Source organism: Bacillus rossius, chromosome 14 (assembly GCF_032445375.1).
Source record: "Bacillus rossius redtenbacheri isolate Brsri chromosome 14, Brsri_v3, whole genome shotgun sequence".
NCBI classification, from domain to species: domain Eukaryota; kingdom Metazoa; phylum Arthropoda; class Insecta; order Phasmatodea; family Bacillidae; genus Bacillus; species Bacillus rossius.
In genome coordinates, this window is record NC_086341.1 from 27,277,827 (window position 1) to 27,304,233 (window position 26,407).

At 36.9% G+C, this 26,407-nt stretch overlaps 1 protein-coding gene across 2 annotated transcripts in view; it reads right to left on the bottom strand.

Annotated features, from left to right (window-relative positions):
- The window catches only part of LOC134538740 (serine/threonine-protein kinase 26), a 473,430-nt gene extending 450,477 nt beyond the window's left edge, over positions 1 to 22,953 (bottom strand). The window contains exon 1 of one of the 2 annotated variants that reach the window (XM_063380213.1): positions 22,181 to 22,953. In XM_063380213.1, coding sequence (XP_063236283.1) covers positions 22,181 to 22,195 — 15 coding nt within the window. In that variant the 5' untranslated portion in view covers positions 22,196 to 22,953. The remainder of the gene's footprint in view (positions 1 to 22,180) is intronic. The other variant, XM_063380214.1, reaches the window with a different exon arrangement.
- Positions 22,954 to 26,407: the final 3,454 nt, after the last annotated feature.

Consider the following 26,407-nt stretch of genomic DNA (forward strand, 5'->3'; position numbering starts at 1 on the left):
ATTATGATAGCTACAGCTTTCAGATTATTAATCTGACGAGAAAAGTAATGCAGTTTTTCCAATATAGTTTTATATTTTGGAAATCGTGACGCAAAATATATTTAAAAAAATGGTAAAAACAAGAAATTCGTTGACGAATTTCTAGTTATTCGATGAGAAAAATGAAAATTTGAATCTATATTGGAAAAGATTATATTTTTCTGAATAAAATGGTATATTAAAAGTATAAGGTCACAGCATTAAATATCTGTGTATTTGGTTAGGAAAACTGGCTAATTTGGCATTTTTAGTGTCTGCCTTGTGCTGCTCGACGGGAAAGTTGACGCCAAGCTCCGGGAAGACGAGCAGGGTGGGGATGACACTGACACGCCTCAACGTCGCCCGCGGTAGGGGAAGTGCTGATCTGTAACGGTGATAAACCTCCTCCTCCCTTCTTCCTCCTCCCGCTTCACAGCAACACCATTTCTCTAAAGGATTCATAGTCCAGGCATTTTATGAGAAAAAGGGGTCGATTTATGGACAAATTGCGAGAAAAGGTTTTACTATATCAAAATTTGCAGACAAATTTGTAGAATAACATATCCAAAATCCACCGAAATCCACTTTATTTTGGTAACGTTTTTCCCGGGATTTGTCCCGGAAAAATGCGGAATAAATTAATAACTGTAAAACGGTGCGTTCTACGAAGAAAGGTATAGACACTAAAATTAAAGAGAGCCAAATTTACCATAACATATCAAAATTTTACAAACATTCATTAATAACTACTGTTTTGTTTTCTGGAATTCGTCACGGAAAAACCTAAAATATTGAAATAAATTGAAAATGGCGCATTTTACAGCATGTTTCAGGACAAAGTTAAAGTAAACAACGATTTTCATAGTATATTGCAAATTCACAAAAATAAACACAAAATAGGTTTTTGGTTTTCCAGAAAATTTCCTGAAAAAAAAAAGGACAAAACGAAAACGTATCGTACGTCAAAGAAATTCGTGACTAAAATTAAAGACTTTTTTGTATTAAATATAATTTCATTTCAACAAAATCTGCTCATATATATAAATATATATTTACATATGTAAAGAGTTTTTTTTGTGACTCGTCCTGGAAAATCTTTAAAAATTCAATAAAACGAAAACGGAACATCGTATTGAAAAAGTTTCGGTGGGACAAACAGAAGCACACAAGATTTCCTATACCAGATCCTAAATTCACTGAAATCTGGTATATAGATTTTATTTTGTGATCGGCCACGGAAAAAGTATTGAATATGTAGGCAAAATAACAGAAAGCATTGTATCCCATGTAAAATTGTCGGATCCGAACTATATTTAATTTCCATAATATACAAGTATTTTAAAGTCACTTAAATTATATTCCTTTTTCAGTTAGTGATGTGTTAAAACGTTTTTGAAATCTACCAAAAAAAAATCAGACTCATTTCAACTGCTTATTGTTTGAAAGAAAAATTTGACACGTCCATTCTCACAAAACATATCATACAATTAAATTTACACAAGATTTCCAGTGACCTGTATCGAGAAGAAATAGAAAAATATACACACATTGGGATGCACTCTGTAACACACAATACTGAATAAATATGCATTAGGTAACATACATAAGTACTTTAATTTAAAATATAGGTTACCTAAACAAACATCAGCGTGATTTTATATTTCTATTAATGTTAAACTGATCCAAAAATTCGGAAAATAACCTGCATATCAGCTCGAAATGTTATTTAATAGAATCATCCTGTTTAAGAGCGTTATATACCCATTTTTAAAACCAGTTATACATGCGTCCACTACTAGCCTATTTTCTCGAGAATTATGATAGCTACAGCTTCCAGATTATTAATCTGACGAGAAAAGTAATGCAGTTTTTCCAATATAGTTTTATATTTTGGAAATCGTGACGCAAAATATATTTAAAAAAATGGTAAAAACAAGCAATTTGTTGATAATTTTCTAGTTATTCGATGAGAAAAATGAAAATTTGAATCTATATTGGAAAAGATTATATTTTTCTGAACAAAATGGTATATTACAAGTATAAGGTCACAGCATTAAATATCATTGTATTTGGTTAGGAAAACAGGCTAATTTGCATGGATATGTAGGAACACCCTACCTAAAAAGCCGTCACAGTAATTGCAGTCCTCGGGAGGTAATTCGCGCCGGTTTTTACAGGTTGATCCATGACAGTTTCCACAAGCCGAAGAACATGGGATGCCGTGTTTCCTACAACTGCAGTTGGATGCACCGCAACCATCTTCGTTGCAAGTGCACCTGATTACCTTCAAAAGGCATTCCATAACTGTTGGCTTGTCTGTCGAAATTGGCAAATTGTCTCCATCCCCATTCTTCTGGATTCATCTTAATTCCCTTCCATTCTTGTATCTGATAGAAAACCCTTAAGAAATGGAAACGAGCTGAAGCACTAGTTGGAGGTAACTGTTCTGGTTGTACACATTTAGAACTAGTAGCTGCATTCTCACTTAACACTTTACAACGCAAAGTGTCGAAAGTGTCACTTCTTGACCCATTGTACAGGCGTACTACAGCTGTTCTGCCGATTTTACAGTGTCTTCTTTTGACACACTGGGAATGCTATCTGAAAATACTTTCGCAAGTTGCCTGAAGGCACTGTCATTCTGGAGAAGATCCAATATTTTCCCCTTTATACCATAGATGTGTGATGTCGTGTCACATCCCATGAATGCATGACAGAAAAGAATATTACTACAAATTTCATCACCGAGCTTCAGCTTTAGCTCCTTAATGTGATATGTTTTCTTCTGCCTTTGTTCACTTTTTAAACACAAACAGTTATGTGATTGTGAGCCAAAATATTAGAGTAAAAGGACAAGTAAATCTGTGTCTGTTCCTATAACTATTGTCAATTGTTCTTTTGCACATTTAAAGCTTCTTGGACAATGTAAATATCTGCATCACCTGGTGCTTCGACAACAGGACATTTTCTTCGCGTACATGTATTGCTAATAACCTTAAAAATTGTCCTTTATTTCGCTCGTTCAAAAAAAAAACATATCTTTACGGAGTGATAGCTGCATTTCTCCTGTGAATTCAACTACAGGTGATGCATTACCTCTTGCTCTTCTAATATGTGCTGTGTCTTTAGTACTGTGAGTTTTCCCATATCCATCAAATACAGTAGTTGCTAATCCATAATTTTTCAAGATGAAACTCACGTACAGCTGAGCGATCTCGTTGTATGTTGCAGTATGGGACCAAGGTAACTGATGAAGTAAATATCCTCCGTCAATGACATATTTAATTTAATTTTATATATTTTATCGTTTGCAGAGTTATAACACATGGATACATAAAATCACTCAGTACAAGGGAATGGGAATTCAATCGTATAAATAGTAACTACATATACCAGGACAATAGTACATAAATTTTAAGCACATTTTGATAAAGGTCAATTATATAATGCAATTTTGTTGCCCTTAATTTAATTCACGATTTATTTTGAAGTACGGTGCACGGTTTCCGTTTTTTTTTCTTTAGATAAATTTTTTCCGGAACATTTCCTGGAAAACAAAAAAAAAACAATTAAATGTTGATCTGTGTTAAATTCTCATATATTATGAAAAACATTGTTTACTTTATCTTTTTCCTAACCCATTATACTGTAAAGTGCACAATTTTCGATTTATTTCATTTTTAATATTTTTTCCGGGACTAATCCCGGAAAACGAAGCAGAATTTATAAGATGATTTTCTTGAACTTTGGATATGTTATGGAAAAGATAATGTTCTTTAATTTTTGTCTCTACAGGTTTTGTCGTCAGATGCACCGTTTTTGAGTTATTATTTTATTTCGCGTTTTTCCGGAACAAAACCCGGAAAAAAGTTACCAAAAGAAAGTGGATTTCGGTGGATTTTGGATATGTTATTCTACGAATTTTTCTGTGAATTTTGATGTAAAAAAAACTTTTCTTGCAATTTGTCCATGTTTTTTTCATATCTTTCCTGGACTATCATGGCGAGTAGCTTGAAAAGAATCTTCACTCGGTAGCAACCTACATTGTACAAGATTTTTAAGTCTGTTGATTCGTTCAATGGTTCGTTAATGCTGTTTGTGAGCTTTCGCATAATATAAAAAAGACGCAATTATCTGTTAGTCGGTACGCATGAAAAAAAAGCAAGACAAACGAATCGGTAAGTTAGGGCGACTTTATTTAAGTGCGAAACGGAAGAAAAGAAGAGCAACAGCTCTGATGGAGTACCAGAAACAAAGGTAAGATATAGCGATACCGATATTAATTTTTCTTTTATTAATGTAAAAGAACACCGGAGAATTCCAAACCCGGCTAAAAACTATTTTAAGAAACATATGTTACAAATTAGTTTGTACAATGCATTAAATTTTTTAGAAAAATCCGAAGAGTTGAAGAATATGGTGCAGCACAGTAACTGATCCCCAAACGGCTAACTTGACGGCTCATTTTTCTTTACCAAGATAAAGCAACGCAGAGAATGAAAATATGGTTCTGAATCCTGATGAGGAGTAAGTAGCCAGTGCTTTATACTACACAAACTGCGAACTGTATTTAACGATAACATTTAGAATTAGCATTTTATTACGTTCGGAGTCTAATGAAAGGCTTAAATTTTTCATATAAATAATTTTCAGTCCAGTAATTAACTTCTATGGATTTGTTTTAGGAAAATAATATATATACGCCTAGTGTTACGGACAGATTAAAGAAAAGTTAGATACTCGTTATTACTTTTGTATGTAAGTCATTGGAAGTTATTATGGCTTGACGACCATACATACGTCATCGATTATCAATTTCAATTAGTAATTTTAAAAAGTGAACTAATAGGGCATTAATCCAGTCCTAGAAAAGTCCATGTGATGTGAAAAATACTAGTGCTATTATAAAACAAGCCGAAAGATAATTAAATAAATCAGTATGGGCGAAGTTATGAGGGTGGGGGAATAATTGCGAGAATGGAAGGCAAGCTATTGATGACTCACTGTGTTCGGTTCCAAAAGACAGTTTCTTCATCCCCCACCTCATTTCCCTTGTTTGAGCGTGTCTCAGTTTACAAATGCGTTCGACTATCAACAAATTATTGTTACTTGTGGTAGCCGCTTGGCTGGAAAAATGCCAGGAATCCTTACTGCTGTATGTTGTAATATTCAACTGCGTCATTGGGTGATTTTCCATGTTTCCTTATAAAAAATATTGAGTGCGAAAAATTTTCCCCTTGTAGGCTTTCTAGTAAAGGACGATATACAATATGGCTCTCCTGCAAACAAAACATTCAGTAAATATATGATGACATAAATTATTATTGTTCCACGTAGGCATTTCTTGTTTTTGAATGTTACTTGTTTCTATGCAAGTTTGTACGTGCATGCATGTGTATGCCCGTATCTCGTTCTGTACTTACATTCTGGAATTAGACTTGTCATATTAGTGTACAATAAAACTCTCTTACATCATATCCCACACTTACTGATTAGTTTGCGAACAGTGGTAGTGTTTATAGGCAGGATTATAGAATTAACTGAATATGTCACTACCTTTAAAGAGAAATTCATCAACATTTTGAGCGGAACACACAACTATAAAATTGTACTCAAATATTAGAGCCAAAATAGGAAATTTCGTTACTTTTGGAATTTTGATACTCGACATGTCACAAATATATTTTGTTTTAATCTTTGCAGGACAGTCACCAAATCGTACGCCAAACTTCAGCCACCAATCCAACTGCTGGAAACGGAAGCCGGTGTTTTTCATTGGTCCACGGAAGTGTCTGACACCATCATCATAGAAAACAACATCGTTGAAAACTTAATAAAATGACGTATGAAATGAGCAGTATTCAACAGGAAAGAGAGGTATTTAGAACAAACATTTATCGCTGATTTAGAATTTTTGTAATAAAACGTTTGAACCTATTTGAAGCCAACAACAACCTGCTAGAACCTAGTAAGAGCCATAATATACTCTCATGACATACTTAATGTTCCATCAGTACAACATGGCAGGCAGTCCGAAGAAATAGTTATCAAACAGCTAGAAGACCAGGAAAAAATTAATATAAGTAAAGCTGGTCTTTTTATTGACCAAGAACACCCATTTCTTGCCGCAACATCCGATGTCCTTGTTGGCGAAGGCCGTCTCGTAGAAATTAAGTGTCCTGCTTCGGCATATGGAATGGACATAAATGAAGCCATGCGAGAAGGCAAAATAAAGTATTTGAAATATTCTGAAGAAAGTCCTACTGTCATTTCATTTAAAAAAGATCATGAATATTTCTATCAAGTCCAGAATCAGCTTCACATAACCAGAAGGGATATTTGCTAGTTAGGCATCTGTACTTCGAGCCAAAAGAAATTAAAAGTACCTATTGGAAATTTTCAGAGACGACACATTCTGGAAAGAAAAAATGGAGCCAAAACTCGTTTTATTTTACACACTATGCGTTCTTCCGGAATTAGTTGATCCTAGACACACAAGAAATATGGAAATTCGGGATCCACCGCACATAACAGAGGCTATCAGAAGCCATAAGATAAAATGCATGGGAAAACGAAGATAGTCCGAAACAAAACCGAATATTACACCCTGATTACATTAAACGTGAACATTTTTCAAGCTTTTGCAGAACTTTCAAGAAAATGTTGGTCTTGGATAATCATTCAAACTAATTTTTATAGTGACCTGTTTGATTTATCAATCTAAGTCGCCTGCTCACTTAGCTTCATAAACTGTCACCTTTCATACTGGAAATTATTCTTGCTCATTGTTTCCATGAACCTTCATTTTTAGTATGCCAGCACCTACATGTGCATAAGAAAGTATAGGCCGTGTGGTCACGTTCAGTGCCTACCTATAGAATCATTACCGTAATTATTTTGGACATGTAAAAAAATAAAATGTCTTACCTATAATGTAAGTTTTAAAGCTGAGTTAATCTTTCCAGAATGGTTAAATGCTCAAGTGAGCAATGGTGCTTCAAAATTATAGAAGACATTGCTTGTTTAGCTGAATAAATACTGAGGTGGTCGTAACTGTTACTTAGTTTGAAGGAAATAATTCATTTGGCAGCCAATTGAGAAATTTGTAAAATTTGTAAATGAGAAACAAGAGAATTTCCTAAAAAGAGTGTTCGGTATGCATAAACTTCTTGTCTTGTAAGTCCTAACAAAAAGGAGAAACGAAATAAATTTCGTTAAATAATGTATAATAGCGACCATAAAAATATTTTGCTTCAGTGGTAAGCAAAATTAAATTCTGTGTTTTGTTGTTTTAAAAGTGTGTGTGCATTAAATCAAATAGTATAAATGCCTGTCTAGTTAAAAATATAAAGCTTATGTACATTTTTTGTGCGTCACAGGTAAAACCAATTTGTGTGTATTTCTACTAAACTTGTTTAAATAATCTGTTGTCGTTTACTGTATCGGATTTGTAAAATTATTTCTATTTAAGCATTTGTTTCTCTTAAGTACCTCTCTAAAGGCCATCTACATACTTTTAAGATTGTTGGACTTTTCTGCAAACAGTTTTGAAAAAAAATTTGTGATGTAAAAATATTTGTGTTTGAAATGTCTATTATACCGTACAGTTTTTTTTTAATTTGTCTTTCTTGGAAGTAAATCGTGCGCACGTTGGTTTAATTTATAGTGCTCTTTTTAAATTTCTTTGTCTTTTATAACATAATGAACATTGTCTATTGGTGTGAAACAAAATGTATGAATTACATGTGAAATAAATACATGTTTTTTAATGTGTAATTATGTAACGATTTCTTGTATAGTGCCTTTTTCTACCACGTCCAAATAAAATATATGCTACCTGCATGATAACTCATTGCCATGACACAAGTGAAACAATTATAAAGGAGATTTTTCCATCTTATAAAGTCACGAACACTTTTTTTTTTAAATAATACATAAGATGTATGTATTTCGAAACGCTTTTACAACTATCATTGACAGATGCGAGTTATAAAAAATACATAACATCGATTCGGGAAATATATTTAACTTCGGCAAGATTTGTTTGCAGAATAAGGTAAGTTAATGTTTCTTGGAGGATATGTAACGTTTAATATCCACGTGACTTCGAAAATTACGATGTAATGTCACTTTTCCCATTTCATGTAAAAGTTGGTGTTTTTAGCAAAAACAAAGTAATGCATTTTATCTTTTTTTTTACTTATGAACTACTAAACACGCGTAAAAAATATGCTACCATTACGATAAACATACTTTTCGCGTTATTTGACATTTGAGTTGAATGAAACGTGTGTAGCCACTGTTAGCTCGCGCGGCGCTCCGCTCCTACGGGGAAGGCAGGCAGGCAGGTAGCAATGCTGTCGAGACATCCCGACCCGTACCGCGCCGTCATGAGGAGGGAATGACCACGGAGTGAGGGAGGGTAAACCGAGTCTATCCCCTCCACCGACATCATTTCGCCAGGACGCGCTCCTAGTAGGCCACTCCTCCAAGGCTAAACTCCGCCCAGGCTAGAGGTATTTTGTGCTGCTCGCGCCGGATTCTGAGTAGCCGCTTCCCTATATACCACTCGTAATAGCGATGCGTCACAAGCGGTACCGACACCGCAACAACGGACACCGACTGACGAGGCTCCGCGCTACAAACGCGTACCATTCGTAATCCGCAACAGTCAGGCAATCGGCAGCTTGGGCCCTGCCTTCGCGCGACTCGGCATCAAAAACCGAATGACGCTGACGAAGCGTCAAGAAGTGCGCATAACTGTTGATGGCAAATTGGACCAAGACAAAGCGACCGCTTGGTTTAAGGCAAACGATGTGCCTTTCCACACTTTCTCCCAGCCCAGCGAGCGAGGGGAAAAAGTAGTGATAAAGAATTTGAGTAAATTCACGCCGGTTGATGCGATTTCTGAGGAGCTCACCGCGCTCGGGTTTAAAGTAAATTTCATCAAACAGCTCAGTCGGCGGCTAACAGACCGCAACTCAGGGCAAGAGTTTTTCGAGCCAACACCGTCATTCGTGGTGTGCGTGGCACCTAGCGCGCACGACATCTACGCCGTCAAACAACTATACTACACAAGTGGTATAAAGATTGAGCGGTACACGACTCGCGCGGAAGACGTCCCGCTCTGTAAGAGGTGTAGTTCCTTCGGACACACCACCGGAAACTGTTCAGAAGTACCTAAATGCATCAGGTGCGCGGGTTCGCATCCCCGCAGCGAATGCCCAGTCCCAGAGGAGGCACCAAAGGTGTGCTCGAACTGTAAAGAGACAGGCCACACCGCGGCCTGGCGACAGTGCCCCGCGTTTTTGAAGATCGTAGAGTCGCGGAGACAGGCCGCCGCGGAACAGGCAGCACAGAAAGCTGCGCGCACAGCCTCGCGAGCACAGCCGGCCGCACCGACGCGGGAAAGTTTCCCCCCTCCCCCCGCGCCCACCAGGGAACAAGTGCACCGGGCAACAACAACAACAACAGAGCGCAGTCCGCGAAACGCACGGCCCAGCGAGCAGGCCAGCCAACCGGGCATAAATCAAACACAGGCAGTAGCTTCCACGTCATACGCGGCAGCTACGTCAGGCGTAAGCGCACCGCGGCGCACGGCAACGGAAATCGTGCAGGCTCGCGTCGAGAAGAGCCAGCAGCATAGAACAGAAACCGCGCCAGAAGCACAGCCAAATAATAATATCACTAGCCTCGCGGAACTCGCAGAGATCTTGCGCATGTGCGATTATTGGAATTTAGTGAAGGCACTCGAACCGTATTACGCACGCATCCGCTCCACCGAGAGCATTAAATACCGCCAAACCATTCTATTGGAAGCACTCGCGACAGTGCTCCAGTAAATGGCAGTAAACATGGGGAAAACACTACAACTCCTAAACTTTAATGCATGTGGTCTCCGCCTTCGGTCGTACGAGTTGGAACAGTGCCTTGTAATATATGGGATTGATGTGGCATTCATTACCGAGACTCACCTATCACCGCATCATCGATTTAATATTTGTGGTTACACCACTTACCGCACTGACCGCGCCACTCGTGGGGGCGGCACAGCTATATTAATTAAACACGGGATTCATCACCATCCGATAGAAATAACTGGCTTAGAGCACCTAGAGGCCACCAGCATAAATATTCGTAATAAAAATGCGCATGTCTGCATGTCGGCAGTATATAAACCCCCAGATAAGCCACTACTTTCTAGGGATTTAAATAAATTAATTAATCCACAGCAACACTTTTTCATCGCAGGCGATTTAAACAGCAAAAACGAAGACTGGGGATGCAAAAATACTAACCCAGCAGGCAGAAAATTATTAGATCATTCGGTAGCAAATAATTACGAAATTTTTGCTCCAGGCTCGCCAACTTGCTATCCAACGAATGGTGGCATGCCTGACATATTAGATATAGCTCTTACAAACATACCAGGTGCGCAGGTTATTTCAGAAAAATTAGATGAGCTTGACTCAGACCATTTTCCGGTACTTATTCAATTAACTTTTAATGCTCAATTTTGCGCAGCGATATTTAGCCGCACTTTTGGTATTCCCGACTGGGACAAATTTCGCGAAGACCTGGAATTAACTTTTACAGAAACTCCAGCGATAGACACAGCAGATGAGCTCGAAACTCACGTAAAACTTTTCACCGATACAATTACAGACGTGCGCAAAAAACACACGAAAATCGTGAATAAAAGAGAATTTACGCGAATAAATTACCCAGATGTAGACATGCTAATCGTATTAAAACGGCAGGCGCGCAACACTTATCAACGAACGAGAACACCGCAAGCTAGGACTGAATACAATCGCCTTAAAGCTCAAGTCTCGCGAAAACTTAAAGATTTAAAAATAGAAAAATACGGAAACTTAATAACAGAGTGCGCAACTCAACCTCGGCAAATGTGGCGGCTCACACGCAATTTACGAGGGAAAAATAAATTTATCTCCACACCGGCCATTGTTACAAACGCGGGCATTAAATATGACGCGATAGATAAAGCAAATGCTATAGCAGACATTTTTGAAAAACAATTTTCACCAAACGAGGACATAAACGAGCCTCAGTTTACTAGGACCACGACAGTAGCTGTTAATAACTATTTACAAATCGTTCCACAAGCCGAGCCGGAACTCGTAACAATTAAAGAGCTCTTAGAAGCTATTCACTCGCGACCAAAAAATAAAGCAGGCGGACCTGACGGAATAAATTTTGATACTTTAAAGAAATTATCATTTCAGGCTATACAATACTTTCTTAAAATAATAAATTCTTAAATCCTACCCAGCGTCATGGAAACTAGCTAAAGTTATCACCATTCCGAAACCGGGAAAAAATGCGTCACTACCACAAAACAGGCGACCTATTAGCCTCCTAAATAGCATGAGTAAAATTTTCGAAAAAATTTTACTCAAACGACTTCAACACCATTCGGACGAACACGAAGTCATTCCAGATAACCAATTTGGTTTTAGAAGGGGCCACTCTACCTCTCACCCCCTAATTAAGCTCATTGAAAAGGCCACTGACGGTTTTAACTCACGAGCGAAATTTACTGTCGCAACGATGCTAGACGCGGAAAAAGCTTTCGACAAAGTTTGGATACCTGGCTTAATTCAAAAATTAATTACATTTAACTTTCCAGACACGTATATTCATCTGGTGGCCCACTATTTATGGCGTCGAAAATTTTTTGTATCAATAGAGGGGGCGAAATCATCCACTCGGGAGCTGACAGCAGGTGTGCCGCAGGGGTCCCCACTCTCACCCTTTTTCTATAATGTTTACACAGCCGACATCCCGCGGGAACATGCCCACGTGCAATTATATGCAGACGACACTGCAATAATATATCAATCCCCGAATTTGAAGTTTGCTTTAACCAAAGTTCAGAGGCAGCTTACCTCACTCGAACAATGGTACACTCGCTGGCGCATTAAAATAAATGGAGCCAAGTCCACAACTTTAATTTTAACTAAAAAATACACCGCCCCCGACCGCGAATTAAAATTTTTTAATCAAGCCATACCATTTGTTAAATCGGCTAGATATTTAGGTTTAACTCTAGATACCAGGCTCACCTGGAAAGTTCACACCACTAAGGTGACACAGTTTGCGCGAGGCACTTTGCGCAGCCTATACTCAATGTTTAAGGCCCCCCAATTTCCTAGAAAGAAAAAATTACAGCTGTATTTACAAATAGTTCGCCCTCAATTATTATATGCTTGCGAAATCTGGGGCTATGCAGCAAAATGCCATATCGATAAAGTACAGGTCACTCAAAATAAATTTCTTAGAGCCATTGCAGATTGCGGCTGGTACACCAGCACACTAGAAGTACACCAGCTACTCAAAGTAGAATATGTAGAGGAATATATAAAACGGCAAAACAGGTCTTTTTATGGCCAGCTCCCTGAACATGCCAATACTTATATGAATTCACTTCCGGACTACGACCCAGCTGCACAGCGACAGTTTAAAAAACCGCGACTTGCCTAAGCCAGGTTATACTAGAATCCACACATCCCATGTACGCAGGGCAACTTAGCAAACATAGCAGACGTTTCTCTCTGGCCCCGATGTGCCTGTCTACGTCCTGCGGTGCAAATAATCAACATTGGACTAGCCAATGATTGACATGCCCAGGACTCGTAAACATTGCGTCAACACTACTTTTGGCCCAGCGGGGCTCTATTTTATTGCGTCAACACTACCTTTGACCCAGCGGGGCTCTAATTATAAACCAGCGACAACTCGACCGCAGGCCCAAATTCCTTTAATTACCAAATCTTTCCTTCCCCCACCTCCTCCACTAGTCCTTGCTAGTTGTTTTCCCCAGCCATTATTAATTAATTCATTAATGTAACTTTCATTTTCTTGCTAATTCGAAATGGTCCGAAGCATGCAGGTGTAGGTTTTGACCCATGCAGCGGTCCACTGCCTGTGTGTTAGGGCTGACTCCGTATGCCTGAAGGGCGAGACCCGCCTGGGAGGCTTCACCTCCAGTGCCGGCCGCGTTTCGGAAGGCATGGGTTTTTGAATTGCGAAAAAAAAAAAAAAAAAAAAAAACCACTGGACGAGGGCATCTCTCTGCTCGAACAATAATAGAATAGGATGACATTCATTTACTAATTTCACTCTCTATTTTTCAGGTTTAGACGACAACAGCCTGGGGGCTAACTACAGCAATACTGGTTTAGCCTAACTTTGACCGAACTATACTGGAACGCAATAGTTCGGTCCTTAAGGCGGCCAGGTGTTTACTAATCTATGTAATTTCTCCTACACATCGGTAAACTTACACGATGATATGCCTGCTTGGTCAGCCGGGTATGTGCGGCCTTGGAGCTATACACTACACTCACACAACGAAATTAATTAGGCCATTTTTGCGCACACTCCACACGCCTCTAAATACAGACATCACGACACTCTCATGCATCAGTTAGCCAACTAACTGAGGGGAAAGGGTGACCTCCCCCCGCCTGACACCTACACTATTAAAAATAGAGCCAAGCAACATGCGACAGCTATTTTACTTCTTCTGGACCGTGAGCCACCTTTAATCTTAAAATCACACACATCGCGCCCCGCCGACGTTTCCAATGATTCGATCAAAGTGACGGGGTTGCACTATTTATATTGGCGACCACATAGCGAGTTATGGGAACGTAATAGTTCCCGGTATCGCTGTCACACGCTCCCGGCCGAGCATATGAGGAAACGGCGGTAAGAACCTCTGGGCTGGCTGGCAGCCCGGTGGGAAACGACTAAAGTCGCCCCCGAAACAACCAGTGCCATCCCAACCAATGCGGACAGCAATGTCCGAGCCCCTAACCCCCTGCATGGTAGACTCTTTTCTACTCTGTCCAACTCTTCTTCCAGATCCATCCTTCTGTCTCCCGTAAGCATCCTGCTTGATTTTAATGCATGGAATTTTTTCATCCCACATGTCAGAGCCCAGGGTTTTCCCTGTGTCTATGCAGGTTTTACCTGGGTTCAAATTATCTAGTTTTAGTCTAGTATAGTCAGTGAGGGAAGTTAGTCATGGCGCAAATCGCTGCCATGGCTGGCCAATCCCCTCCTAGCACACGATGCATGCTACCCCTCCTGCATGGCTAACCCCTGCATGTTTAGAGCGTATGGGCTTCTGCCTGAGACGCACTTAGTCTCCCTCCCTAACCCGGAACCCTCCCCAACACACTTAGTATTTAGTTAGGTTAGGAAAAAAATTGTAAGAACCTCAGTAGGTAACTGCTACCTGATGATTACGACTGCAATGTCGACCGAAACGTCGGTGAATTATTCGCCAAGGACGCGGCTACAACCCAGAAGCCAAGCTACTACTGGACATCTGGATGATGCTTAATTGAACAAACGTCTACAACCACTGAAAAACTTGTCGCTGTTATACACCTTTCTTTGAAAATTTTGGGGAAACAACATTTCAAATAAATTATTTTGCGATAGCGACAAGGCTTTGTAGTGGTTGTGGAAATCTGTTCAATTGTAAATTATATAGAAGCTCAGTGTTCCATTTTAAATATTGTATTTCATGCAACAACAAAAAATGGTTCATGGAGAAACATGGAATCCATGGACTTCACGAGAGTTATTTAGAAAAATGGCGGGACATTAAATTTTAACATGACCACTCATAGCACAATTTTCGTTGCTGGAGTGTTTAAAAAACAACCCTCAGGCATGTAGATATTTATAACCAATATTATATTATGTAAAGTAAGGTTCCTTTCCCATACTGTAAATAATCTATTGATTCTGACATGTTTGTTACATTTATTACACAAGTATATTTTTGTACTGCATTAAATTGGATAATTTACTCTCACAACTAAATATATGTTAGAAGCTTGCTTAAATTAATAGCAGGTGAAATCAATTACTCTGATTTATTCAAAATCTAATATTAGAGTGATAATAATTTCAATAGAATGATATAATAAATTACTTATAATTTTTTCTGTACCTTAATCCTATTTTGTGACTTTTGCATTTGACATACAAATAAATCAATGAATATGTACAAAATGCAAATTCACTTGAAGGATAATAATTGTTTTCTTCCAAATGTACATAAAGTACAGCAGGCTTTAGAAACTGCAGGAGCAAGGAAAAAAATAATTATTTGTAATTAATTTACTGTAGGATTTTATTTTATTATAATTAATTTCATTGATCATAAAAATATACATTTACATATTTGCAATGAACGGTGGAAGTAAAGAATAACTTATGAAGGCGGCAAAAAATTTTGTGGGAAACTTACCTTTCACAAATAAAAATTCAATAAAATGTTCGAAAGGTAACCAAATATTAAAAATAGGTTTTCCTGATAAATATGATATTAATTTATCTGCACTCCAGAATAACCCATTTTAAAAAAATTTGTGAATAGAGCATTTCGACAATGAATGACCTATTTTATATCATAAAACAGTAAATACATCAAAAACATGACAATATTATGTATTACAGAGCGTATTTTACTATATTACTCAGTTTTGCTACCTTACCTTTCAAAAACACCTAGTATATGGGTACTTACTCAGAATCAGGTTAAAAAGACAAGTTATTGTTGTAAGGATGAATGTTTTTGAACTTACTCCTTTTCAGTATCTGTGTTATAGAGGCATGCCATTATTAATGAAAAATACTCTTTATAGTTACAAAAGACATGGAAATTCAAACCCTCAAGCATGTAAAAGATACAGTAAAAATTTCTACTAATTTATTTTAATCGTCTTTCAGAACTGCAAAAACTTGCAAACACTTTGTATTTAATTGCATCCAGTAAATCCTTTTTAGTATGTACCAGTTTGCACAAACATACTGGAGAGTAATGTTTATACAAAAATGCAGTAGTAAAATGACAATAAATAATATGAACCAAATATTGTTCCAAAAATTTTAATTCATTTATCTGCTACCAGCTGCATTATGAGTTTAGCTGTCCCCAATATCCAATTAAAAAGAAAAGTGTGAATAAATACAATAAAAATTTAAATAATTTGTATACATGAGAAGATAATTTTAACTAAGAATGAAAGAATAATATTTTATTAGCAGCATTTACCTTACATACTGATATTTCCCTTGAGTGTCCAAGCTGCAAGTATTTTAAGGAACATGGTTTCTACAAGCCTACATGTAGGATTCATGTCAAGTACATGTTGTTACACACATGCAAAGCCTGTATCTAAAATTAAGCGTCAAAATTGAGTGCACATATGTATTATAACATAAAATTAAGTCATAAATGTCAATGAGAATTCATCCTGAAATCATTCTGTTTACTATATCAGCAATAACACAACTAACCATACCTTCAGGTATTCTGTACACTGTGCATTCTGAACACTGTAACACATATAGTAATAAACAGAAGCATTATTGACCCTACGTTCATTGATTTTTTTGCCTTCTCTACATATCTTGCATGAGTAGCCAGTTTGAAGTGTATTTTTGGTACATCCTGTATTGTATTTCCATCTTGCATTACCTCACTGTCTTTGAGAATTTAAGTCACATAAAAAATAAACAAAATAATTATTTCTTTACAAAACAATATGGTATAAAATATATTTTTTATAGGAAGATTATGTAATTTGGCAGCAATAGTGCTATTTCAAACTACCTAGATTAGAGATTTTCATTATGATTTTTCATAAAGACACATTAATTAACTGAAACATGCAGAGAAAAAAAATTATGGCAAAAAAAATTATTTAAAGTTGTATCAGAAATTAAAGATTATTGCCAGTCATGAGGTACATTTGATGTGACAAAGTGAACATGCCCTTGGAAATCATAACCAAAATATTAGATGATATAAATGTACCACCTATGATGGTATATTTAATCTACAAAACAAATTACTGATATAGTGCTGAAGACATCACTTTATAATATTAATTTGTTTATGATTATTTCTCTCATGGCCAAGACAAATAGACTAATATAGGTTTCCAACCTGCAAAGAGTGATATACTACTACAGCACAAAAATTGTATTTGCATTCCATATGTGTAATTTTAGTTCTTAGGTATGTATATATTTTTGTGTATTTATTATGCATAATTAACATGGACTAAGTCCCATAGCATTAATGTATGCTCATATTGATGATAAATTAATGAAAGAAAACTGCCTAAGGCAACCAAAAAATTAGGAGTGTGTACATGTTAACCAACAGCTCATATTGAGTGCAATTTTTCGCTGTCGCACCACTGAAACATGACCCAAGAAAAGTAAAAACTTTGGGGTGCACTGCTTAAATGTTTAGGTTTTATAATATTCATATTTTAAGTAAATTCAATGTCTTTATTGATTGCAGTTTCATTTAAGACATGACATTAATAATGCCTAAAAATTACAAATAATTTTCTTTTTGTAGTGATTGTTTTTAAAAGGGTTAACATATAACATAGTATTTGTATGCTATATATTAACAGTAAAAGGTTAAATGTATATATATATTTTTTGTTTATAGCTTTCTACCTTGTTGACAACGCGATAGATTAATATTTTTGAGGATATTAATGGCTCCACCATGCAGGAGGCTTCGTGGGAGCTCCACCAAACACACCCATGTCCGAGGTGGGACTAGGAATTCACATTTCAGGACTAGAAGTCAAGGTCGGTGACCCCTAGAACACTAGGGGTGGAGACAGTGACCAAGATACACAACACAAATACGTACAAGAATAAGGAATAGAATAGGCAATGGCATTTGGTGATGAACCATCCCATAACTTTTCTCTAGGGATTTTGAATAATTTACAATATAAACATGCGAGGCAATTGGCTTTCTTTATTACGGAAATGTTGGGGATTCACTTATTGGGTAAATTATGTTGTTTTGTGAGTTTCATTGCAGAATGCAAACAGTATGACTACCAATAGGTCCCCAGTGAACCAATTTCATTAGGTACCTTTTTTAAATATTGTACTATTTTTTTTAACTATATTATGATTTCTATATATGATTTGAGCAAAATTAAACATGGGCAAATGTTACACAAAATATAATCAAGTATTATTTCAAAAAAAAATATTAATTTTTTGGTTATAATGTTAAAACTTTTTCTGAAATAATTTCCACGTGAATTATATGGGCAGTCTCCATATGTTTATATTAAATATACCACTCTGAACTGAAGTGAGGCATCAAAAAACAAAATATCAAGATAGCAAAAGGCTATGTGAAATTTAAGTTTTGTGAATTCTAAAATAGTTAAAAGTTTATTTTGGAGCTTTTTCATTATTATCATGATCCATTCTCCACATTTAAAAGATAGAAAAATTATTAATTTATTTGTATGATTAAAAACATATCTCGTAGAAACATGAATTTGGCAAATGAACGTTAGGTTTGCTCACAACTATACACTTGTGTAACAGGCACCAGAAACCAGATACCACTGTGGGTTTAGGAATACTGGACTCAAAATGACCAATAATGATCCAGAGCAGAAAAAAAGCCAAAAGTGTGCTTTCAAATACATTTCTAGAATTGGCTGGCAAAAGTGTTTACTAGGCTAAATCTTACACAGTACAACCCTTTTATGCTCTATGTAATAAAAATTGCTAGATTAAACCTGCATTTACATAGTTAGACTAGGTTGTTGCATAATAGCCGAAGGTCTGGACTCACCTGTCGTAAAGGAGGGAATTTCAGGGCCCAGGAGCAAATCATTTTGTTAACCCTTAATGTGAAACTTTTCAAAGAACTAACAATTAAAAAAAATTCTAAGACTGTAAAACTTTAATAAATTATATTGCTATGTAAACAGTACAGTACTACGTAAATTTGAACAACATTTTAAGAATATTTTTTTGATGTTTCTCTTCAGAAAACAATATTTGTGACTCAATATATAAGACAAAAACATAAGGCAAAAATTGAACGTTAACTCACTTTAAAACTAAACAATACTTAACAAATTTAAAAACTTTGATTACTTTTTTTTCCTAGCCAAGAAAATTTCAAGAATGGAATCAGAATGCAATAACTCTACAATTCTCAATTTAATGCAGACTGTTTTCAGATCCGTAAGGCTTTGCTAGCCTGTGCTTGATCTAAAGCAGTTCTTCGTCCTTCTTGAGTAATAGAAACAGGATTATGCAGAATGTGTACAACACAACACAAATAAGCAGTTTTTAGTTGTATTAATTTGATATGAGTAGTTTCTGACACCGCAGAGTAGATTTAAAAATTTCTTCCCCACTCCTCACCTTGTGATTCATTTTTTAAGATACTTGACTTCTTCATTTTAGTCTGTGCTGACACCATTGCTATATTGCTGGCCTTCTCAATTTCACTCTATGTTAAGTTCCAGACAGGACCAGAGAATAAAATTGTATGTTATGAATGTTCAATGGTGAGAATTCAAAAGTCAAATTTCCTACCAATTTATTAATTATTTTGCAAAATTCTTCAATCTTAAAGTATTCTCCAGTGGGTAACCATTATTTTACTGATACCAGAGGTAAAATATGCTTTATCATAGAAAAATTTTACTATTTGCCTTTATACCAGGAAATCATGTTTCTATTACATACTTTTCCACAATGAACATTAGCATTTCTAACACAAATATGTATACTGTTACAAGTATACTGGAGGCGGGGTCGTGGAGTGGGCCAGCCGGCCAGTTAGCCCGTGGTCCATTAGTTTTGCAGCATGCCTAGATCGGATTGGCCACAACTCTTTGTTACCCATATCTCCTCCCCCCTTCTCAATGAACCCTCCGCACCTCTGGAGGGTTCAGCACATTTCCAGAGCCCTGCCTGCAAGAAGAGACATAACTAGGACACCATCGTTCTGGGAGCTTCAGGTGTCAAGTTGACCCTGATGACACGATACTTCAAAGGGGTGCAAGACCATTTCAGAAGGGGGCTGAGGGTTATGAAAATGGCGATGCCAGCCTCCGAGGTAGTGAAGTGAAGAGGGCAAGTGACCCTTGGTAAGCGAAAGCGGATAACAAGCGACGGCTTTTGTGTGCTGAGACTGGTGCATCGGGACTGTGTTGTGTGTGCGATGGACGAGTGAGTAGTGCGAGGCAAAGCATTGGGACAGAGGTGGGTGGCAAGAGACGAACAGTAGGGAGAGCTAATGTCGAGTCGAGCTCCAGTGCGGAGTGTGAACTGTGGACTAAATGAAAGAGTGATTAATTTGAGTACAGACATTTTCAGTGTTGTAATTTAATCAATAATGTAAATATTAGTAATAAAAATTTATTTTTATAATTTGGCTATTCTTTTCAAACCTGTTTTCCCAGTTGTAACAAAACCAAAAAATACATAAAAATAACTACATGTTATTTAACAGGGCTTGCTACAATTGCACAAAGCAATATCAACAAACTAACCGTCGAGAGAAAATAATGAATCATGGGCAAATAATTTTGTAGGGCTTCTTCCCCATTATTTAATGTACAACTTTCAAACCCCACTAACTGAATAAAAATCTAAAGACTGTAAACGTGATCTGCACATATTGCATAACTTCTAAAGTTTCCAATGAATCATATTACCAGCAGACTTTTAATTTTCATTCTACCTACTACTAAGGTAAACTCAGTAAAAATGTTTTACAATTATTCTCTAAGGCCAAGTGTATAAGCCATGCAAGGAGCACACCAACACAACATACAACCAACACAAGAAAACCTCTGTAATTATAAAGCACGAAAGTTGCGAGGCATCAGCAACCCTACAAATGAAAAATTGTAAAACAGTGGAAAACAAAATTCTTTCCCGAGCTTCTTTTTACTTAATTCATGTTTATCATAAACACATTTGAAATAATAAAAAAAAAATTAATGCTATTTTTTTTATTATGCAAAAAACAAAGTAAAATTGTTATGTTTATAATGAAAACATCATGGACTTCCTTGCACTTAGAGTCTCTCTCATCAACACTTCACTTCAAAAATGGAAGGCGGAAACACCAGCTGAAATGCAAGAAGTCAAAAGTTGGCAGATAATTGCGCTGAATTTTTGTGTCTTACATAGTTTATAAACAAGTATTTGAGTACATCATTACTGAAATTTTTGTCTCGTGTTTCTTGTGTTCCATACATAGTTTATAAACCCAGATACTTCCAAGTAATTTACCAATAGTTTTCTGTTTTAATGAGTGGTTAGTTTAAGTTAGGTACATTAAAACTACTCTAAAATTGTGTGAACCTTTGGTTATATTAGGTAAGCTTCATTAAAAAACTTAAGGACAGTAATGATAGTTGGTTAAGATGAGTAAGGTAACCTAAACAACTAATTTTTTAATTTTTTTTAAAAAATTTAATGTAACTAACCTAATTCAACAAACCACTCTAACAATATCAAAGTAGGTAATTGTAATATATAAACCCAGCCTAACCTAACGACTTGAAGTATCACAATGCTCTCTTAGAGAATGTTTTACATGTCAACAAGTAAAAAAAAAAAATCTATTTTTATTTTTATTTTTAAAACAAGTTTTCCTTTAAAATTACCCAAGGTTTTAAGTTAATATGAAAAACTCCAAGAAACATTTTATTTTGGCTATTTTCCTATAGGTAGTTACACAAACTTTTCCATATGTTGCAAATAACTTCTCTCCCTTTAAAGACACTTTGTTAATAATTACCTATTAAAAGCAATTATTATTAGATTAGGTAAATTTATCACTGATGTTTCAGTATGCATTGGAGAATATGCATTCAGTGTAAAATAGCAAAACAGACAAAATGCACTTAGTACCTCAGCAACAGCTCAAGCAATATTGTATCTTATTTTTGAGCATTAAGGATACTGTGCTCATAGCTCCTGAAAGATCTCAATTAGGCTGAACAAAAACGCACACAGTAGAAATAAATCTACTTGGTAGTTAAAAAAAAACCTATGGGTGTTTTTCTTTTTAGATCCATTCCCAATTCCCCAGAAATCATAATATCATACTATATTTGATTTGCACAAACAGTTCGTAACTCAAATACATAATCAGTACATAATCAAATTGAATAACTGCACGCTTTTAAACCAACATGTGTATGCGTCTGAAAATCACAACTCAGCCATCATATGAATGTGACAGTTCAATAATTAACTTACAGGACGTAAAACATAAATACTAAATAAAATGTTTATCACTCACCTCATTGAAGGCCATAATTCGTTAAAAAAACTTCTTTTATTCGCAAAACAAAAAATCCACCTGTACAGGTTGTACAGGAAGTGTTATTGTCTTGCACAAGAATGTTTACACATGAGTACCCACGAAACGCACACATATAAGTAAACTAACAGTTTTCTGAAATATTTACAACATTCTTAAAATAAATTTACTTTCAAAACCACAACATTACAGCAGACATAGGTTAAAGTTGACACATTCATCAGGTGGGCTATGTTTGACTATCTGTTTTCAAGTCTGGAAGAAACAAAACGAACAAATTTTTGAAACTAAAAACGTTTCATGACATAGTATTTATTATGCTCCGTTTTGGAACACAAACGTATAAAATACGACAACACTACACACTTACACTCTCGCGAGTGTTTGTAACCAAATCACACTCAACGTCGCCATTTTAATTTGATGTCACAAACGCATACACACACATACACATACAACCAACATACAAACGTATCGAAATTTACTTCTCGCTATGCAACAAATCACGTAAGTCATTACAGGTGTGTTGACGCATACGCAAGGTGAACGAAAATGAATCCGCAATGTAAAATAGGGCTATGTTAACTCAATCACTTGACGCAAATAGAATAAAAACTGAACAAAACATTGGTATTTAACACTAAATATTTCTCAATTATTTATTTTTTAGTCTTTCTAGAAGAAATAATATTCATAATTAATAAAAATGCTTATATTCATCCGCTTCAAATGTAAATACAATCATCAACATTGCCAACCAACATCTATAAATTCCCTCACACAATATTTTGTTTTTCAAACAAAAATAAGTACTTTAAAATTATTTATGAAAATATTACATTATTTTTTTCGTCTATTTTATGTACTAAAAAAGCAAAATATTTTATTTCAAAATTTTGAGCTTAGCCTTGTTAATTATTTATACTTATGAGAAATTTAAAAGGGGTCAGGTAGATTTAGATCGTACCCCTAGAACTATACCGAAAGTCCAAGTATCATGCTTATTCGTAGGCCATCCCGACACCGAAATGTACATATTACCTCCCACCCTCATCATAACCTATGACGATGCATTGAGTATTTTCAAGTTGACAATTGTTAAAATATAAACAAAGGGGGATGGATTTAAGAAATGTCATGAGATGGCATGATGTGACAAAGATGAAGTCTCTTTTTAACCTCGCCTTCGCCATATTGTCCCGCTCAAAACATTGTGTAATTGGTGCTTGATGCTGTCTGATGATGGTTAGTAAGTATTAAATATAATCTATGTTGTTAATTACATCGGGCCGCCGGCGGCAGATAGGCCCAGTCCCCATTTCACAAATACAAGTGCCTGCTGACGAAACGCACCATCCCATCCAGCAGCATGAATAAAAGAAACAATACTGTAAACATGCAAGAAATATATAAGTGTCATGTATGTTGTTCCAAATATCATGTGATCTTAAATGATTCTCACAAGAATTAAAGTAACTTCCTCCCCATAGCGCCTACAAAGGAAAGTGTGCCGTGAAATGTTGGTTAAAACATGTATTTAAATCATAATCCTACCAACATATTATCTGTTTTTTCTTGCTGATAAATTTGAAGGTTAAATAAGTGTCTTATTATAACATCAAGAATCAATCGACACTATTGTGCGGCATTTTGGTGTGTGCTAAATTCCTGTTACAAAGATAAACCAATTCAAACACAGTTTAAATGAAGATTTGGTTATTTATCTTAAACTGGTTACTATTTGTGTAATATTATACTTTACTAAACAATTGATGTGTTGTTAAACCTTTGTTTAAGCCCTTATACTTGGTGGTGAAATCAGACTTAAGACAGATAAAAAATTTAAAATCTAAATCCTATGCGATTTCGGTCATTTAACTTCTTAACACACCAAAACGGCCGCACAATAGTTACAGCTTATATGGGAAAACAAAACAATACACATTTTTATAACTACTTATTTATAAGCAAGAAAAATTTATTAAATATAATGGTTATAATAATAATTTAAATGCGTGATTTGACGCCGCCCATCGGGGCTCCCTTTGATCGCACAGGTCGTTATGTGTCCTCAACACTTGATCAGGACGAGTGCAAAGAACACGCCCGCGCGTGCCAGGAAGGGTGAGTTAGAGCAGTGCGCCGAACGGCGTGACATTAGTCACGGCCGGCTGTGTTGTGCGACGCACCCGGCCAGGTGTGGTGCTGCGCCATCAAAACATAGTGCACATGTAATTTTAATTCAGAGAGAAAAAAAAACTTTTAATTTTTTTAAAAACTCTAAGGGCCGTATTCCAAGACACAAAAATAAGGTTTTAAGTGTTGAATATGAAATACATGTATCCTAACCATATTCCAAGTGCACGATAAGACAAGGCCAGTCCCTTATTTTTAGGGCACTGATTTTTGGTGACCTATCTGTTGCCGATTAGATACATAACTGTATACATATTTTTTCCTTTTTAATGAACTTTAACGGAACTTTTACGATTACAATTTCCCCCCTAATATCTTAAAAACAGCAGACATAAATACGGCCAAAAATTCATAGTTTATTCTTGCACATTCAAAATTAAATATTTTATTTCACATTATAATTCCATAGTTTTAAAAAAATAAGCTAAAATTATGATGATTCCACGAAGTACAACTGTTTATAGCCTCGCATAAGTCCTCGTTTATTAAAACGGCTGCCGATCCGATACCTTACAAGGGTTCAGTTATGACATGTTTTGGAATATGACCCGAGAGTTAGGGTACGGCAGTTGCCCAACAAGGCAGTGCATATTCGCTACATTACTCAAACGTCTTGGAATACCGCCCTAACTAATTAATTCATGTTGTTCCAGGTGCTTTTGTGTTACAAAGCTGACCGTCACCATCTTCCCGCGCTCCGTAACTTTCCGCGGGAAGTCGATCCTTCCCTGGCCGGGTTGCCAGGGAGCGAAGTCAGTCGCAGTCAAGCACTCATCAGGGCCGGTAGCCCTGCGCACGTGGAGCTTTCATCTTCGCGCCAAAACCAACATGTAGTGTTCAATAGGTAAATTTTCCTAATCCGTTTTTATCCGTTCCACTGCCGGCCCTAACCGACCGTGCGAGATTTCGCGCGGTCCTTAACTAGTTGATTATGGCTCAGCCATGAACATTTATCTCATTTTACGTAATTTCTCTTTGTAAGGGTACCACGCCGATGGGCCCGTGCTTCATGCCATGCTAGGAGTTTGGACTTTGCCCACGCGGGGCTGCTTCTCTAGCTAAACGCGTTCACCGACATTTAATAACGAATGTGTTTCTGGGATGTGTAGTGGCCGCGTGTGTGTTTTCCGTGACACTGTAACCGCCGCATCCGGGCCCAGCAGTAGCAGATCTAGAGGGGGGGGCTAAGGGGCTCAAGCCCCATCCAATAGCATCTGGATCCACTATTGTTTTAGTGTTTGCCTTGATAAAGCCTAGCCTCAGCTGGGTCAAACCCCTCCCAAACCAAAATCCTGGATCCGCCACTGGCGCCCAGCACTCGTGCCCGCTACACCACAGCGAGGATGGAACTCTGGTAAATATTTCCAATCCAACCTGAACTCTACATCCTAACGGATTTATTTCGCTCCTCAGAGCGCTTCCCTGTCGGGATTAGTCATACGGTGGTAATCCTAGGGTTAGTTTCGGCCATCAGCCACATGTGGTGTCCACCTGTGTCAAGGGCGTGCTAAGTGCGGAAATGTCCGCCACGTGTACTTGTAACTTCGTAATTCTTTAGGGTAAAGTGTAGGCATTCTAATTATTTAGTCTTGTGCTCAACTACTCCGCCGTCCGGCGAGCTCTTAAGATTATCCCCCCGACGTGTCCCGCGCTGCCAACTCTCGTATCACTAGCCTTAGGATAGCTTGCACCAACTTGGTTGGGTATTTCGCTGTTTCCGCAAGACGCTTCCCAGTGCCGCCAATCGAGGGCTGCGTGTGCGGAGATGAAAAGGTAGACAATGATACGGCCATTGGCGTAATGGCACCATGTATAATATGACGTGTTAATAAATTCAGTTGGACTCAAGTGTTTTCGTTTAATCATCACAGCATCCTGGGTAGCCCGGCATCCTTTGTCGATGCGTCCCTGCCTGCAGACACGAGGCAAAAAACCCGCCCTCGAGTTAAAATTCTAAATTCATTAAATCGGAAATCAGGCAGCTGGGACCGCATCAGATTTAACTAAATT